A 19,689-nucleotide genomic window follows, 5' to 3' on the forward strand; every position below is an offset into this window, starting at 1 on the left:
AAAGCAGTTGCATTGGAAACAAGATGGTCAGCATCTGGATTCCAAACACTGTGACCACCCATTCTGCTGGAATACCATTGTATGCCTTAAACCAAATTTTATGCAGAAGCAGATTTAAACACTGAGGAATGTATGTGATGAGTTAATTCTTACAGTTCTTCTTCTCAACAGCAGTTGCTGCCACATCACAGGATTCTGAACTGGGATGGATCAGTGAATGCACTAAATCTCTACACATCACCATCATTACCCAATATTACTCTGGGTCTCCCAGCTCCAGCTGTCTCATCTGCCTCCTCTCACATTAACGTATGTAATAATTATAGGCTAAAGGATAACTTAATCTCTCTAATCTGTAACATCAGTTGAAGTACATAATAATCCTATATGACCCGCAACAACGCGGTCAGCCATTATAGTACGGTTACCATACTTTAAACAAAAATTACATCTCTGGTATGAGGCCACAGAGTAATGGGATCTATGCCAGTGGTTCCACACACACAGCTGAGATCTTAATCTCAGTTGGAAGAATTACCAAGTGGAGACCAGGTGCTTGCCCACAGGACATGAGAGAGAATAATTCCTGGGCTGGTGTCATAGTGGTTGATTCAAAGAAAACCATTGGAGGACTGGGAGCAGACTACCCACTTGCTCTTTGAGATGTAGACCTTGCATTATAGAAATAATCCAGAGAAAGAGATTTTTTAAAAACTGAAGAAAGGTCGTCTTAGCCCCTCCACTGCATAGACTTTCTAAAGTACTTTGGACTCAGTGAGACTTCTGAAACAAATAAAGAATTATTCAGCTAGTGGAGGTGTTATCCTTCTTCACAGTACCTGCAAGATTTCCAGGCAGCAATGAGGAAGTATGGCCAGAGGCTGTCATGTCAAACCTTCACTGCACAATCCTTAGATTTCTTGGTGCTCACAGGGCATCCTCTTGGGCCATGCGCAGTGTCATGATGGTAATGAGGTGGAAGAAGACATTTCCAGCCTCTCACCTCTCTTTTCTGCAGCTCTGACTGTCAACTCCCCCAACGCATTGTTGCAACTTGTGCCTAGACCCCAAGGTCCAGAGTGGTCTTGGGGGAGGCCTGAAGGTTGAAGGCAAGCAACCTCAAAAGATCTTGCAGGTGCTTTCCTTATTATGTCACAGGGTGATGGTCCTGAAACTGCTTGCCAGGTGCTTGCAGCTGCACTGCTATTTTCTACCCTGCTTTCCGATGCCATGACATACAGGGCATGGACCTGCGCTGGAAGTATGTTCAGGCCATCCAAATAGCCCAGGACAGGAAATTTAAAGTTTCCTACCTTGGACAGGTATAGCATACTTTAGGTATATTGTGGCTATCAGACGTCCAGCAAGGAGGTAGACAGTGAACATTCACCCTGGTTTATTTTTCTATATCTTTAAGCTATTTATTTTTCTCCCTTAGTCCAATAAGAAATCCTGTCTTCCATGTACAAATGTCAAAAATAAAAACAGATAATGCTGGAAATACTCAGCAGGTCAGGCAGCATCTGTGGAGATCCATCGTAAGGTCAGAAGTCAGGATGTTCGCTGATGATTGCACAATGTTCAGCACTATTTGCAACTCCTTAGATACTGAAGTAGTCCATGTCCAAATACAGAAAGACCTGGACAACATCCAGGCTTGGACTGATAAGTGGTAAGTGACATTTGTGCCACACAAGTGCCAGGCAATGGCCATCTCCAACAGGTGGGAATCTAACCATCATCATTCACCAACTATTGAAATTCAATGGCATTACCATCGCTGAATCCCCCACTATTAACATCCTGGGGGTTACCATTGACCAGAAACTGAACTGGACTAGCCATATAAATACTGTGGCTACAAGGGCAGGTCAGAGGCTAGGAATCCTGGGGCAAGTATCTCACCTCCAGACTCCCCAAAGCCTGTCCACAATCTACAAGGCATAATTCAGGAGTGTGATGGAATACTCTCCACTTGCCTGGATGAGTGCAGCTCCCACAACACACAAGAAGCTTGACACCATCCAGGACAAAGCAGCCCACTTGACTGGCACCCCATCTGCAAACATTCACTTCCTCCACTGATGTACAGTGGCAACAGTGTGTACCATCTACAAGATGCACTACAGAAACAGACCAAGGTTCCTTAGATATCACCTTCCAAACCCATGGCCCCTACCATCTAGAAGGGCAAGGGCAGCAGATACATGGGAACACCACTGGAAGTTCCCCTCCAAGCCACTCACCATCCTGACTGGGAAATATATCACCGTTCCTTCACTGTCGCTGGGTCAAAATCTTGGAATTTCCCCCCTAACAGCACTATGGGTGTTCCTACACCACATGGACGGCAGCAGTTCAAGAAGGCAGCTCACCACCACCTTCTCAAGGGAAATTACAGATGGGCAATAAATGGTGGCCTAGCCAGCGAAGCCCACATCCCCTGAATGAAAAAAAAGCGTTAACATTTAAGGCTGATGGCCCTTCATCAGAACTAAGGAAGGATAGAAATGTAATAGGCTTTGAGCAGCTGAAAGGGAAGAGGAGGAGAGGAAGAACAAAAGGAAAAATCTGTGATATGGTGGAGGACAGGAGAGATTAAACAATCAAAGCTTGCATGGTGCAAAAGCCAAAGGGAGTGGTAATGGGTGTAGTAAAGAAACAAAAGACATGTCTAGATGAGGTGTGAATGGCTGCATGGCAGCCGTCAGAATGCAGAGTGAAGGAATAAAGAAATAAATGAGAAAAAGCTGAACCAGCGAACATAAAAAGAAACAAAACCGAGGCAGAGGTTATGGTCTTGTTGAACTCATTGTTGAATTCATTGTTGAGTCCAGAAGGCTGTAGAGTGCCAAGATGCAAGGTTAAGTGCTGTTCCTCAAATTTGAGTTGAGCTTCATTGGAACACTGCAGCAGGCCATGGATAGAAAGGTCAGAGTGAAAGCAAGGTGGAGAATTGAAATGACAAGTGACAGGAAGCTCAGGGTCATGCTAGCAGACTGAATGGAGGTGTACAGCAAAGTGTTCACTCATGCTGCGTTTGGTCTCCCTGATGTGGATGAAACCACATTGAGAGTAGCGAATACAGTATATTAAATTGAAAGAAGTACAATAAGTCACTGTTACACTTGGAAAGAGTGTTTGGGGTTTTGGATAGTGAGAAGGGATGAGGTGAATGGGCAGTTGTTGCAACTTCTGTGCTTGCATGGAAAGGAACCATAGGATAGGGAAAAGATGTTGGGGGTGACTGAGGAGTAGACCAGGAAGTCATAGAGGGAATGATCCTTTTAGAATGTTGAAAGGGGAGAGCAGGGGAAGATGTGTTTGGTGGTACATGGGATCACGCTTGAGGTGGTGAAAATGGTGGAGTATAATCCATTGGATAAAGAGGCAGAACATAGGATGAAAGCTGGGGAATGGGGGAACCATCATGGTTCTGGAAAGAAGGAGAAAAGGTGATAGCAGAAATTGAGAAAGTTCAATGGGGCAGAGACTGGCTGAAATGATGGGTCAACCTAGGCAATCCTGTTTCTGGATTTTGGGAAGGAGGTAGAAGTAGGCTGTACATATGTGGGGGATTATGAGGCCGGAGGCTATGGGGGGAATATCTCCAGCGGAAATGAGATCAGTGACAATCTGGATAAAATAGCTTGATGTTCGGTCGTGGTGTCATGGTCGAGGGTGAGGTAGGAGAAATTGTCTGAGAGTAGACCTTCGGCTCTGCTAGTTAAAGACACCAGGCAATCAAGGAACCACCCTTGTCAGCAAATTTGACAATAATATTAGGGTTGGACCTGAGAGAACAAAGTGCTACATGTTCAGAGGAAGATAGGTTGGAGTGAGTGAGGGGAGCAGAGAATTTGAGACATCCAATGTCATGCCAGCAGTTCTCAATGAAAAGATCCATAGAAGGTGAAGGGCCAAAGGGAGGTGTCCTGGCAGAGGAAGAATACTAGAGATGGGTGAAAGGGTCCGCTAACTGGAGGGAAGACTCTGGCCAAAGAAGTGAGCACAGAGGTGGAGGTGACAGAATAAGAGCTCCATTTCATGCCAAGTTCGAAATTCACTGAGGTGAGGGCATAAGGGAACGAAGCTGAGACCTTTGCTGAGGACAGATCATTTAGAGTCAGAGAGGGGAAGGTAACAATCAAGAGCTGCTTAACATGGGAACTGTAAACATTTGGTCTGGAACAATGCCAACAACCATCAACTTCAGGCTGTGGAGGCAGGATCAGAGGCAGACGGGCCCTTAATTTCCCACCAACAGGCATCATGCCGATCTCCATTATGGTCCCATCTCTGGGTCATTTTCAATCTAGGAGGATTGGGGGGGTGACAGCTAGCCTCCAACAAGTGGCGAGCAGCCCATTAGGCCAACTAAAAGGTCTATTGAGGTCAAGCTCCAAATGCCATCTGGAATTTTCCAGTTAGCACATGGGCCCCCCATTAAGGCAGAAACACAGCCAAGTCATGGAGGCAGTCTCCTCGGGATGGATTGAGAGGGGAGGGGTAGTGGGGGTGAGGCAGCACTTCATCCACCCCCAAATCCCCACCTTGGCATTCACCATAGCCATCAGGCCACAGCTGCGGCCGCTGACCATTCAGTGGAGTGCTTGCTTCCCGGCAATGATGGCCTGGCAGCTATGGCCTTTTTTACTGTGAAAAATCACTTCAGAAGATCCCTCTGTCTCTCTCTCTCTCTCTCTCTTTACCCCACCTACATCAGCAGCTCCCGTCTCTACCAATCAGGCTGCCAGTCTATGAATGCTGGAAGGCCTCCTATTGGACCCCCAGCCATGGGAGCTCACCCATCGTTTTTAATTGGATGGGAGTTCTGAAAGCCATTTAATTGGCCACCTCCTCAAAAGTGACTTTCTGGGTCCTGACCTAGGTATGTGTGGAATCCCAAACCACATTTCCTCCTGACAGCAGAAATTCAGCCCCACATTTTTCGAAATTGGTTCAAACATACAGTATAGAGGGAAATTGGTCTTCAATGATAGTGCAAAATGGGCAAGAGCAAATTGTCAGCCCTCTTTGCACCCTCTTCGATTTTTTTTTCCAATTTCACCCCTATCTGTTTTATGTTTGAAACTTTTAAGTGACGATGAGGTTGAAAACAATAGCGGGTTGGACGTCCTGAATTTTCACTGTGCAGTGGTCCTGTGTTATGCTTCTTATAGTTACAGACCAACATAGCCCTTTTAAATTTATTTGTTTGTGCAAAGGTAAAAGTTTCAGACTAGCCTCCAACCTATTCAGCCATTCTGATAGTTTTCCACCACAAGTCTGGCAGGAGCTTGGCAGAATGGTTGCACTTAGGTTGATCCAATTCACACCAGCCCCTAACTTTCTCTGGTGTTAACTCTCTTGACGCAGTGCAAAGTCAGTGATGTGGAGAGGGGAGGCATAGAGTGGAAGACATTGGGAGTCCTGTGATCTTGGCCTACAAAAAGATAAGAATTTCTTTGGAAGCCAGTAAGAAGAGGCATACCAGCTTTTTCCAAGGCAAATATGGGGACGACTTTGGGGGTCAGGGGCATGGAAGTGATCTAGGCTCCCGAAGACCTAATAAAGTAACATTTCTTTCAGTGTTTCATGTGGCCCCTTGAAACGGAGCTGCTGGAGGCTGAAAGCAACTTTCTGACCAGAGACTCCAACATTTCCTCTCCTGTTCTTCCATGACTTAACAGTAACACTGCATTTGTAGCATCCCAGGATAAGTTGGGTGCACAGGATTGGCCTGGACATCAGTTGCTTTATTGCAATGATGTGACATCACAATACTGTACACATTCCAACCAGGTCAGCACGAGAGGCTACCAGGAGGTGTGGGCCTGATATAATTGCCAAGACTGTGGCCCAGGAATTTTCAGGCTTTCTGATTAAATATAAACACTTTTGACTTTTTTATATAAATTACTGAATGTATTTATCTATTGTGTGTGTGTTTGGAGTAATGTCTCCACATATATAAATGGCTAATGCTCTGGTCCCAATGGGCCAACCACTGTTGTTTATAAGGGCCTTTCAGCAGTGGCTGCTTCATCTAGCCTTGCAAGAGAGACTGGTCCACCATCATTCCACCAGAGGCCTTTCAGGCCAGAGGCAAATGCAAACTGCACCAACCTTCAACTGAAAGAAGCCATGTTGCCTGAAGTCATGAGGTGATCAATCTCCTTTGGGAACTATTGCCTTAGTCTGAGTATGGTTGTGGCCTATCAAAAAGCCTGAAATGGTTTTGTGCCAGTTCTCAAACTTTTAAAGATGGAATTCTGAAGGGAGCCCAAGAATGCACTCTCTTCCCCTGACCTGCCTGCTTGATTGAGGGTATGGGGTGGGGGACGGGGTGCTGGGGAATCTAGCAGATGTTCCGTTATTTTTGCAGAAATTATTACAATGGCAAAGAAAAACAAATTCTATTAAACTACATCCAAGGTATAAATTGCAACTTAAGTATTAATTTAAAAATAAACATTTGTTATAGGCCTCAACAACAAACCAAAATACCGACAGACATACCATGCAGGGATTGAATCAGGGAACAGCCCTTCCTGGACAGTTCAGAGGAAGTATTCCCTTATCTGCTTACTTGCCACCTGCTCCTTTTGATGGGAAGGTTAACAGCACCCATCATGCTCTGCTACAGCACGTACTTCTGATGGAACAGGCTCGAAAACAGAGTCCCCTCACAACTGGTGAGTTGAATTTGTAACTGAAACTTTTGGATTCTAACTGAAAGTTTGCACTTTGCTGAGATTATTTATGTTCACTTGTGAGTTAATTTTGCAAGAGGGGCTTCTGTAAGTTGGAATTATATATTTGATTCAGAATTAATGTGTTTCAGAATTATCACATGCGAGTGAGATTTCTACCCTGTATCTTGCTTAATGAAATGATAAACCTAAATAAAGTTAGGGTTTTTTAATATAGTGTGCAGAGAGAAAATCTTCCCTCGCCCCTTTCTGAGATAATTTATGGACTACATCATTTTTAACAAATGGGCTGATGAGTTTGACTATTGAAAATTCTTAATTGCATACAATGAGGTTATGGGTTTTTTAAATTGCCAGGGAAACTAGACTGCACAGCCTCATAACTTGCAAGATTTATTTTCAAATGAATTAGTTGAAAACTCAGCAGTTTAGAAAGTCAACCACACTGTTCCTGATTTGAAAGCGTGATTTGGATGCCATAAGCCCTCACATTGGTGTGCAGAGTGTGCAGAGTCCAGCATATTGGATCAGGTTGCTTAGTAGGCATCAAGGGTGGGCTCCAGAAGCATTTAAAATGCCCAATTTTAATATTCAAGTAAGGGTCTGCCTCTACACTTGACTTGCTACATGATAAACACATCCAACAAATCATGGCACTAACAGATAGCAAGGCCCTGCAGGTGCATCATTTCAAGGGCTCATCCACTCCATACAGATGTTTTACTGGTTTGTCCTCTTAAGCTGCTGGTCAACTTCTGGACCTTTTTTTGGCTATTACCTGTGTTCTACAGTTGAATTCTGGCTTCAATGAAGAAATCTGCACTGGTGCTTGACTGCTTTGTAAACTGTTGGATTGTAGTTATGGGTGGTCAAGTAGGTCTGCCTGTGAGGCTGGAGGAGGAGGGGCATCAGCTAAGAAGGCTGGAGAGAGCAGGAGCAGTAGGGAAAAATAGGAAGAGGAAGCCACTGTCAGGAGGCCAGGCTCACTGCATGCCTTCAGGAAGCACTTCTCATACCTCAGCTTCACCCATGTCATTGTGAATATCTGTGCCTGGTTTCTGGCAGCAGCTGGAATGAAAATCCGGCCATTCTGGACTGTTTCTCCTGAGGTGGATTTGGCAAGTTGGAAAATTTTCTGACCCTGCGCACCCGCCTCAAAGGAGAAGATCTGGGCCAGAATAGGTGAACCAGGGAGGGAAGGAGGATTGCCCAGGATTCATGTTCGCATTCACTAATCATTGGCCTCTCCAGAAGATACTTGTAAATGGATGTTTGGAAATGATGGGCTTGGGGGCTTGGGGCGATGGGGGAGGGGGGCGTATGGTGTGGGGATGTAAATCTTCAGTGCCTGGGTGCAGTCCAAAGAGGAAGATTGGCTGGGGTGGTTGCAAACATGTAACAGAGCCTGCCCAATTTTCCTTCTATTTGAATTAACAGAAACAAAATCAGATATGAGAGGCATGGAATCTTTTACCAGATTTCCTGCCTGCATTGTAGCAGATCATGTTTTACAGCCAGGCTTTAAAGAGGAACATTTATTTCACTATCCAAAGCCTGAGGAACCATAAGCCAACAGGAGACATTACTCCTTGGAGAAATGAGATAAAAGAGAAAGACCTGAGTAAAGAAAGAAGAGTGCAGATTGAATATTACAGTGGGTTGAACATTGTGCATGAACATCTGGAACATGGGTACAAATTCAGCCAAAACTGAGAGCGTGAAAGTTTTCTGATTTTATAAGATGCAATGATCTGAAATGAAAGGAATTTATGGAATTTTAGGCCATTGTCTAATTTGGCACTAATTGGCGCGAAAGAACTACACCCTTCTTTTGAAAGGCCATAAGATAATTGACATGGAAAATGTAAGTGGTAAAGTAGTGATTGGCCTTATAAGATTGAAAAAAACATTGGACTGAATTTTACACTGGGTGTGGTGTTCCTACCCCTAAGTGTAAAAGTCGGGGGCAAGCCTGCCCCTGCTTGGCCAGCTTGCTCCACACCCATCTAACAGATGTTGGACTGTTGAAGTAGGCCTCTGACCCGTCGGGGAGGAAGTCCTGTCTCTGAGAACTGCTGGCATTCAAACAACTTGCAGCTCTCTTGGCCCAGCAGCACCTCCAAGAGAGGTGGCCACTGCTTGAACTACAGGCAGTCCCCTGAAGAAGAGGAGAGAAAGTTAAATCCAGGATCTTGCCAGTGCAAGGCTGGCATGCCCTGGCAAGCATTATGGGGGCCCGGCATGCCCAAGGTTTGGGGGGATGGGAAACACAGTTTCACCTGATGGACTGGATACTCGGTGCTGGCTTCCCCTGCCATGGGTAAAATCCCAGCATTGACAGGAGGAGCCACTTTAGTGTCCATTAATTGTCCATTTAAGGACCTCAATTAGCCCATGGATGAGTTGGCTGCCTGCCACTAGTAAAATTTTGCCAGGGGTGATCTGGGCAGGGGTGGGTAGGTTATAAGCATGGTGCCACTTCAATGGTGCCAAATTTTACAGCCCCTTGTCCCCCTCCCCCTGCCTGCCATCCCGCCCCTCATCAGGCTGTAAAATTCTGGCCATTGATGAAAAAAGAAGGGCATTTTACCGGCATTGGTAACACTCAACGAGAATAGTATCTTACCTGTCTCTGAAAATAGGAGAGTCACAGGCATTGAACACTTGTGTTAAAGTGCATCCTAAACCTGACTGATGACTTGGCAGCTTGTCCCACTATCACAACAGTTGGACTTTTAGAAAGGCTCAAAACGTTGGGAATGGTTATAAAATTGGCTAAAAGAAATACTTACACTTACATAGCATCCTTCACAACCACCAGACATCTCAAAGCACTTTACAATATTGCAGTGGTATTTGCCACTAACAGGATGCTGCCGTCAACCAAAGAGACATTCTGCCTATCACACAAATGTGTAATGCGGTAAATGAATTTCAGTGCCAGTATGATAGGTAGGCCGTAAGTCCGAAAAACTGGCGGATCGTATTAAACATCATGTCCCTTCCGCTGTGCACAATGGTCAAGGTTCAGACCATACCCAAACAGCCTGTGCTTACAAAACTCAAAACACAGTGTCCAACATTAGATTTGATTCTGTGATTGGACAACATTTGCTAAATAATCCTCAATCTGCTAAGAATTACGCCGGCAACCAATTTAAGATTGTCAGTCGAGCTCGCAGTGTGGTTCACTTGCGAGTACTGGAAGCTACGTATATTAACACACAGGGCTCTGTTCTTTGCAGACAGAAAGAACATGTATGCACATTGCGCCTGTTTCAGCTAACCAAAATAAATGATAGCCATTCGCTGGTTCATTCCTCAGGGCAATGCCTTAACCAATCAGAGTCAAACAATGCTTAGCAGTTAACTGTCAGTCACCATTAACTGGTACATTCTCCATGTCAACGCCTCTATCAATCAATGTCCACTTGCCAACCAATCAGCACTGTGTCATACAGTATAAAGTTGTTGCTTCCCTGACATTGGTATTCTTGTGATTGTCCTGATGAGTGCAAGACGGACAGCTTCAACAAAATGTATTTTTTCAGCAATACTCACACTGAAAAATATTCATCCTACATAGCTACCACTTATTAGTCACATGAGAAATGTTTTGGTTTTGCCTGTATTGGTTTTGCTAATGTCTAAGTTGTGTCAATGGGAAAAATTTGCCCCCTGTCGAGGGGGGAAGTGCAGGACCGGGTGCGGGCAGGCCCGCCTCCAATCGGTACCCTTGATTGGGGGCGCGCCACCATTTTACGTGGGCGGGCCAATTAAGGCCTGCCCAGTGTGATGTCCACCAGGAAGCGTTATGTGCTGCCTGTGTGGGTGGGGGGGGGGTTCCCTCAGCCGGGAGTGCGCTCTTTTGCACATGCGCACGAAAGAGCGCACTCAACTCCCTGAGGCTAAGTGCTGCTTCACGGAGATTTAAAAATGTTAAACAAATGATAGTAAGATTTCCCTGATATGTCCCCTCATGTGACACTGTCACATGAGTTGGGACATGTCCATCATTTTTACTGAAACTTTTATTAAATTTTTTAAAACCCTCATCCCGCCCGTGGATGAGGTTTCATGCATTTCCTTAAGCCCGCCAGGGCTCCTGGCCTGCCCACCAACCCTAAGGCAGGTCCATTAATTGTGTCAATTACTTTTTAAATGGCCTCATTAGGCCATTGACAGATCGGCGGGCGCACAGCTGATTTGGCTGTGCCCTCGCTTACCTGAAAATGGAAATGACGGGGGGTGACGTTGGGAGTTCCACTCCACGTCATCTCGCGTCGGCGAGTGGGCCCCGCCCCTGCTCGTCGACTGGAAGATCCTCCCCAATGAAAATTGGACAATTATTATTTAAGGATTCAGATCATATGAAGGCTGTAACAGATTTGAGAACAACTGAAGAATCCACACTACCTAAGCAAATGCAGGGAAGCTTGATTCAATCAAGCTTCGTTCAGTAGAACCTTTTAACAAACAATGGGCCAGATTTTTGCCATGACAGAGGCTTTCCCAGAAATTGCTAAAAATTCTAAGTCCCACTCTCAAACCCAGCATTTCCCATCTTTGTAGGGGTGGGACTGAAGTCAGGCTGGGGTTCATGCAAGTGTGACTCACGGAGGCAGCTGGCCATCTAAGTCACCAGCTGCCTCCATTGAAGTGTAATTCTGGTAGGCCAGGATGTGAAACCAAGAGTGTGCAGATTAGAACAGGTAAGAGGAGGTTTGAATTTGGTGGAGTCATTTGGATTGCCAAAGTACCCCTTTGGAGAGGTAAGGTATTCCTTTGGGTAGGGTCCCAGGTCACCTTTGCGAGATGTTATGCACCCTTTAGGGAGTTAAGGTACCCTTTGCAATAGTTAAAATTAAACATGATTATGCGCTTTTTATGCATAAGCCCATTGGAATTGTCAAGCTGTCAAAGCACTGTCCAGCTGTCAAATAACTGTCCAGCTGTTAAAGAACTATCCAGCTCTCAAAGGGCTGTCCAGCTGTCAAGGAACCGTTGAGGAAGTATCAGAGCTCGCAATGAAGTGTCAAAGCTGTCAAGGAAGTGTCCAAGGATGCTAGGTGAGTTGGCATGGTGGGGCTAAGAGCAAAGTGGGGGACATAGGTTGGCATTGGTGGTGTGAGGGATCATGGGTGTGGGTGGGGGCATAGGCATGGATAGCACATGGAGAGTGTGTGGGGGGTTGAGAGGTGAGGGCTGATTTTGTTTAAATCTTTTATGTTATTTATTTATTTATTTAAACACTGTGCCAGTGCACCAAGGCAGGCCTTCCACCCAGCCCACTATCACATCAGGCCTTCAGTAAACTGTAATCTTCAGTAACCAATCAGACCTTCAATAAACATATTTAAAGGCCGCCCCTGCACAGAACTAGCACTCTTCAAGGGATTAGAAGCTGCTGCGAACTAATGGCTGCCAAAGGGAGGAAACATGCCTCAAGCGCCTGATGTGAAGGCCCGCCACGAAGTCCTCCACCCCAATTCTGGCCAAAGACCAGCAAGCAAGGGGTCACCAATCCAGCATGGGAGGTGGTGGCAGTGGTGGCCAGCACCAACACCCTGCAAAAGAGAACAGCCACCCAGTGTAGGAAGAGGATTAGAGATCTCCTCCGTTCCACCAGGGTAAGTCAATCTTCTCATCACGCTCAACTCACACACTCACAAACCCATCACAAATCCACAGGGATCTCACACCTCAAGAGACAACACCGCTAACTCTCACACACATCCTCACATCTCCATCAGGCTCGTATACTCTAGAGCTCGTGTCCTCATCCCGTCCATGTCTCCGCTCATCACACAAACATTCCAAGCAGTGCCATTTGTCCTGCTCTCTCCATCTGGTTTCATGCAGGAGAAGCCTTCTCACATCAGCAGGGAGAGGTCCCAGTCCTGGGGGGAAGTGGCTCATATTAGACCCTTCACTCACCCTGAGGAGCATGCCATCACGCTGAATGGTGAGGATGTGGACTATGCCTGTGGCAACAGTGAGGTTGACAGCGAACACCTACATGAAGACCCTGAACCAGCTCATCCTTCTCTATCACGGCTGTGAGTGCTCTCTCTCCTGCTTTTGACTCTGCTGTCATGCATTAATTATTTCTACTTTGGTTCACAGGGAGCTCTGCCAAGTGACCAACACCTTCAGCCAGCCAAATTCTCAGCTCCATCCAGGTCTGCACCTCCAGAAGAGGACACCTCCTCCATTAAAGAGATGCAAGTAAGCAACCTGGAAGACCCGTCACAGTGTTTACCCACCCCACCAGCTCAGAGACACACACGTCAGTGGGACCTATATTTAGAGCAGGCTCGGGTTCACAATCTGGCGGTCACCACACGGACACTTGACTCCAGCAGGAGGAGGCTTGTTCAGCCGAGTTCCCTGGCACTCGGAGGACTGCTGGGGAAGAGGTATCTGTGAGGTCTGAGTCAGATGACGAGTCTCTGGATGTGGCCTTTGAACTCATTGTACAGAGTCAGCAGAAGGCGGGGGAACATCATAGAGAGTTGTTGGAAGCCCTCAACAGAGTGGCATGTGAGCCAGACGAGTGCATCTGTCTGCTCTCTGACAAAGTGATGCCCACATGTGCTCATATGGAGGTCTCCATGGATGAATGTCGGACGCCATGGTCCAGCAGAATGCGGAGATGCTCGCAGACCTGCACTCCATCACAGTAGCCATGGTTGAGTTCCTGCAGTGGCAATGTGAGAGGGAAACAGGGCACCTCAACATCCCTCCAGGTGCTCCTTCCCCTCAAGGAGTCAGGCCACGGTGCTCGGGCACCCAAAGGGAGGAGGTGCGGCAGCTGGGCATCCTGGTTCAACCACTCAGGCATCTCAGAGGCTTTCCTCTCTCTCCAGGGCCCCTTTGCCTGTGACCCCTCAACCTTGTCCTCTGTCACCACAGAGGAAGCAGCTGGCCCACAGGAGGACACCGAAACAAGCTGGGGCCCTCAACGCCTCGGCTCTCACGAGGACCCATGCCATAGTCATCAGAGGCAACAGGGCCAATCATTGCACAGGCTGTTTCCACCCCTGCTGCGGATGTCAGGGCAGCACCTAGAAGGAGTACTAGGCCTAGAAAAGTTAAGAATTTCTGATCACAAGTCGTTGCACGGCTGAACACATTTTGTCACTTCATAATCTGAAAATATATTCACTTTCACTGAATAACATGTAATAGTGTCTTTCAGCTTCATTTACAGGCTTCGCAAGTCCTCCCCCTGCATCCCTCCCACTACCCCCACCACCACTAGCAGTTCAGCTGCACGTAGCTGGACCACAAGCGATTCTGGACCGAAAAGTGTACGTGTGGCAGGGCCTTTCGGAGCTTTGTGCAAGCATTCTCCCAAGCCTGCAGAGCCTTTCTCTTCACACTTATCTCAATGTCCCAAGCATTTTCAATGCTGCCTGCTGGAGTTCGCTTTCAGTTGTCCATCTGAGCTAACCTGCATCTCCACCCACCCACTGATGGCACTCCCAAGCGGCACCTGTGCCTGCCCAACACGAGATTTCTCTCACTTTTGATTTCAAAAGCATGGTGGTTGTTAAGTATATTTTCAGCTCCTCGTCCTGTCCTGCCCTAAGTCATCCATGTCCTTTCTCCCAAAACCGTTGAGCCCCCGGTATCACCTTCCACCTCCCCACTGTCACCTACCAACCAGAACCCTTGTCATTCCAGGATGTCCAGGTGAACATGCACATTTCCTATCCTCCTGAGAATCTCACGTTCATACACGTTGGCCTCTCCGATCTCCTCCTTCCTACCCCCAGGGCCCGTGTCTTCTTCCGAGTCCCCGTCAACCACCCTGTCATCCCTTCTACTGCTATCTTCGCACCCTCACCCTTCCACTTACCAGCTCACTCTGCTCTCTCTCATCCTCACAATTCCACCCGACCACGTCCACCTCATTTCACACCCCCAGAAGGCAGTCATCAACTCCACAGACTGCTCCTTTGCACTTTCACCTGGACATACACCCCCTTACTCCTTCCTCCACCTTTATTCCTTCCTCCACCCTTATTCCTTCCTCCACCCTTATTCCTTCCTGCATCCTTACTCCTTCCTCCACCCTTACTCTCTCCTCTCCCTAGTTCCTTCCTCCCCCTGGACTCCTTCCCCTCTCCAAACACCCTCCTTCCCCCGGACTCCTTCCTTCTCCTGTCCTCCTCTGAACTCATTCCTCCCTCCAACATCCTGCCCCGCTCCAAACTCCTTCCTCCCCCCGGAGTCCTTCCCCCTCTGAACTCCTTCCCTTACACCTTCTTCCTCCCTTACACTTACTTCCTTAGATGCTGCATTCTCACTGTTACACCCTCCTCCTCTGTACTTCCTCCCCCCTCCATACCTTACCCCCCACCAACACCATCGTTACCCCACTCCCAACCTCATGCCTACTCACCAACACCATTGTTCCCCCATTCCTCATCTCATTCTGGCGGCAGCAGGAACTTGGCGGCAGACAATTAAGAGGCTGTCATCAGAGCCACCATCCAATTGAGGGAGACAGCCACAGCACACCCCCAGGTGCTGCTGCCCAGTTAGAGGGCCAACAGCTCAGTAACCACTAGAAGTGGCCATTGCTGAGGCTGCAGCTCCAGGATGAGGGCGTCTTAATGGCAAGGCGCCCTCGAAGACCAATAGGTTTTTTGGGAAGCTGGGGTCAAACAGGCAGGTCTTGGCATTTGTGGGCACAGGAGTCACAGAGGGCTGGCAAGGTAGGCTGAGATATAAGGTAATGTCCACTGGCAAAATGCCCAGGTTGGGAGGAAGTGGCCCATAATTGGCCATTTAAATGGCTCAAGGGCCTTCACACTGCTAAGTTTCCTGCTGCTGGTAATATGCCATGGCAGCAGGAAAACGTTGGCCTACCCTTCTGACTCCTTTGTCTTCCATATTTCCAGCCCTCCCACCTCCCAGCTTGACCCAATGGGCTGGGAAAATTCAGCCCAGAAGGCAATTTGAATGCATGATAATTTTGAGGTTTTAACTGAAGGTGAGAATCCTACTATGCTGAAATATGGCCCAATCAAAAAATTATATTTAACATGCATTGGGCAAGGGGGAGAAAAAGGCTTTGCCAATTATTTTCCAGCATGTGGAACTGGCAATCAGCCCTCACATCTTTGACCTGTCATTTCAGTAGAACACTTCAATCGTGATGCAGAAGTTTCAGGATCTCTGCAGTACATTTATACCCTTTCACTATAAACACATTGCTTAAATCAAAGCTCTGGTGGCATTGAATATTTTTAGAACAGCTTTAAGCACTCAGGCCTGTGTTTGGTTTTATCCAGACTCAACTTTTTTAAGTGATTACTGTCATTAAAAAAATCTGAAACTAACTGAAAAAAACTGTGTCTATAAATACCAGTTCAAACAAAGATTTGACATCAGTTTTTAATTTTTGTTTTGGCATCATTGGATATAAGATCAAAGTATTATTTTCTTTAAAGTACCACTCAGAAGAAATGAATAGAAATGCTCTTTTGCATGCACACTGTCAATCAGTAATGTCAACGGACATCTTTCATGGAACAGTTGCCAAAAGTATTTAATATGGTAATAATCTTGCAGCAGCCATGGAATTCACTAATCAGATACAGTATGCCCCTCCTGTTGGGTAGATTTTGATATCTTTGTTCCTCATAGCGGCATAGCCATCATTCTGCTGCCTTGCAGATCTTTAAGGAGCGTGGCAAATAGAATCTTCCTTATTTTAATTTGTCATCGATGTGACATTATCCATTTACACATCAGAAATCTCTAACTCTGGATAGTGGTTGCAAATCAGCTCTTCAGAACTCAAATGATAGCGCAAGATAATTGGATTTTTTAGGGCTTGGCTTTGTGGAGAAAATAATGATGAGGATAACAATGCTCATCATTTTTTGTTATGTGGAAATTGGACAGCAACTTCTGGCAGCCGCACAAGTGCAGTTATATACAAAAATCCGAAAGTTGTTTTCTGAACTGCTCTGCTCCTCCCAAAACCACACAAAATCATCATTGCACTGTTTGTCTCAGGGGTCAAGTACATTGAATGGCATGAAGTTCCCGTGCATACCTCATAGATAAGGACTAGACACATGCTAAAAGTTAGGGCTCATCCATTCCATTCAAAGTACCCTTTTAACATTGTGGTAAGTCTTGATTATAGCCAAACAAACTCTCTGGCACTGAACAGTAACTCTCCAAATATGGAGCGGAATTTTACAGCCTTGCCGCGGCGGGGAGGGAGCCATTAAATGCAGTGAGCCATTCTAAACTCCATTGACTTTGGCAGCAATGTAAATACCCCGCTACGGCAAAATTCCACAGTGGACTCTCATTCCTTTATCATTTAATTATTGTTGGAGATTTTTTTCATAATGTATTTTCTTTTACTTTTTTCTGTCACTTTTATTCTCTTTATCCAATCTTTCTTTTCCTCGCTTTATTTCACTTTCAGCACCTGATTTTACATTGAATTCACTATTCCACATAACACTTTTGGTTCAGTTTGCTGCCTATTAATGATTATTACATGACACGAGTAACATCCCCAATGTTCAAGAGAGTTGGGGGGCAGAGGTGAGTATGGTGGCCATTACCAAGGAGAAGGTGCTAGGAAAACTGAAAGGTCTGAAGGTGGATAAATCACCTGGACCAGATGGATTACACCCCAGAGTTCTGAAGGAGATAGCTGAAGAGATAGTGGAGGCGTTAGTGGTGATCTTTCAGGAATCACTAGAGTCAGGGAGGGTCCCAGAGGACTGGAAAATCGCTAATGTAACCCCCCAGTCGTTGGTAAGATTTTAGAGTCCATTATTAAGGATGAGATTTCAGAATACTTGGAAGTGCATGGTAAAATAGGGCAAAGTCAGCATGGTTTCATCAAGGGGAGGTCATGCCTGACAAATCTGTTAGAATTCTTTGAGGAGGTAACGAGTAGGTTAGACAAAGGAGAGCCAATGGATGTTATCTACTTGGACTTCCAGACGGCCTTTGACAAGGTGCCACACAGGAGGCTGCTCAGTAAGATAAGAGCCCATGGTGTTAGAGGCAAGGTACTAGCATGGATAGAAGATTGGCTGTCTGGCAGGAGGCAGAGAGTGGGGATAAGGGGGTCCTTCTCAGGATGGCGGCCAGTGACTAGTGGAGTTCCGCAGGTGTCAGTGTTGGGATCACAACTTTTCACTTTATACATTAATGATCTAGATGAAGGAACTGAGGGCCTCCTGGCTAAGTTTGCAGATGATACAAAGATAGGTGGAGGGACAGGTAGTGTTGAGGAGGCGGGGAGGCTGCAGAAGGATTTGGACAGGTTAGGAGAATGGGCAAAGAAGTGGCAGATGGAATACAACGTGGGGAAGTGTGAGGTCATGCACTTTGGTAGGAAGAATAGAGGCATAGACTATTTTCTAAATGGGGAGAGAATTCAGAAGTCTGGAGTGCAAAGGGACTTTGGAGTCCTAGTCCAGGATTCTCTTAAGGTTAACTTGCAGGTTGAGTCGGTAGTTAGGAAGGCAAATGCAGTGTTGGCATTTATTTTGAGAGGACTAGAATATAAAAGCAGGGATGTGCTGCTGAGGCTTTATAAGGCTCTGGTCAGACCACATTTAGAATATTGTGAACAATTTTGGGCCCCGTATCTCAGGAAGGATGTGCTGGCCCTGGAGAGGGTCCAGAGGAGGTTCACGAGAATGATCCCAGGAATGAAAGGCTTAACATATGAGGACTCTGGGTCTATACTCGATGGAGTTTAGAAGGATGAGGGGGCATCTGATTGAAACTTACAGAATACTGAGAGGCCTGGATAGAGTGGACGTGGGGAAGATGTTTCCATTAGTAGGAGAGACTAGGACCCGAGGGCACAGCCTCAGAGTAAAGGGAAGACCTTTTAGAACAGAGATGAGGAGAAACTTCTTTAGCCAGAGTGGTGAATCTATGGAATTCATTGCCACAGAAGGCTGTGGAGGCCAGGTCATTGAGTGTATTTAAGACCGAGATAGATAGGTTCTTGATTGGTAAGGGGATCAAAGGTTACGGGGAGAAGGCAGGAGAATGGGGTTGAGAAACTTATCAGCCATGATTGAATGGCAGAGCAGACTCGATGGGCCGAATGGCCTAATTTCTGCCCCTATGTCTCGTGGTATTATTCAATCTGACTGGTTAAGGAGGTACACAGCTACCTGCCCTTTACACGTCACTGCATTTTTAGGATGGTTGACTGAACACAACTTGTTCAAATTACCATAGTAAGTCCATGGGCCAGTGCATGTCCAGCCATTTGTTTCACATTCAATATGGTCTATAATGTTCAGTGCTTGTGATTGAAGTATGTATTTATGTTTTATCAAGTGACAATTTTTATTTCACTGCCTTTTGTATTTTGTCACTTTGAAATGAGTGCCTTTTCAGAGAGGGAGACTCTTTCGAGTTACCAACAGTCACAGATTGCAACTTCTTTCGAGTACAATCACAGTTCTTGGTTTTCCGGGAGTGGGACATGAACCCACAGCCCTCTGATTCAAAGGCGAGGGTGCTATGAACTGAGCCACAGCAACTATTTACCACATGCAGCTAATTTCCTTAACAGGTTTAATTATCAATAATGAACAAGACCATATCTTTGAAACCAAAATGAAGCATTATGTGCAGCTTGAACAGCAATGACAGCAGAAAATGGGCAATAATGAACACAGAGAGGAGCAGATAAAATTAGTTAACATTCTTTGCTACACTGTTACAGGAATGCATGAATATTTACATAAAATCAGCTGCCCTGGAAATTGGTGGGAAGCATTTATCAGCTTAAGTGTCAACATGTGCCTGCCTCAGATATCCATTGCTGAACCTGCAAAATGACCTGGGCGCAGGGGCATGTTTTGCAGAATGAGGCTTATTATCATACCTTCTTAAAGGACACACTGAGACAAGTACTTACTAAAGATTCATAAAACAGGCTAAATTTAACAATCAG

The 19,689-nt window shown here is 46.1% G+C and overlaps 1 protein-coding gene across 2 annotated transcripts in view; it reads left to right on the forward strand.

Annotated features, from left to right (window-relative positions):
• LOC144678862 (histone deacetylase 9-like) overlaps positions 1-19,689 on the forward strand; it is a 635,070-nt gene that overhangs the window by 265,928 nt on the left and 349,453 nt on the right. The window contains exons 8-9 of one of the 2 annotated variants that reach the window (XM_078538855.1): positions 172-309; positions 6,488-6,698. In XM_078538855.1, the coding sequence (XP_078394981.1) occupies positions 172-309; positions 6,488-6,698 (349 nt within the window). The remainder of the gene's footprint in view (positions 1-171; positions 310-6,487; positions 6,699-19,689) is intronic. The other variant, XM_078538856.1, reaches the window with a different exon arrangement.

This window comes from Cetorhinus maximus, chromosome 3, assembly GCF_964194155.1.
Source record: "Cetorhinus maximus chromosome 3, sCetMax3.hap1.1, whole genome shotgun sequence".
Lineage (NCBI taxonomy): Eukaryota > Metazoa > Chordata > Chondrichthyes > Lamniformes > Cetorhinidae > Cetorhinus > Cetorhinus maximus.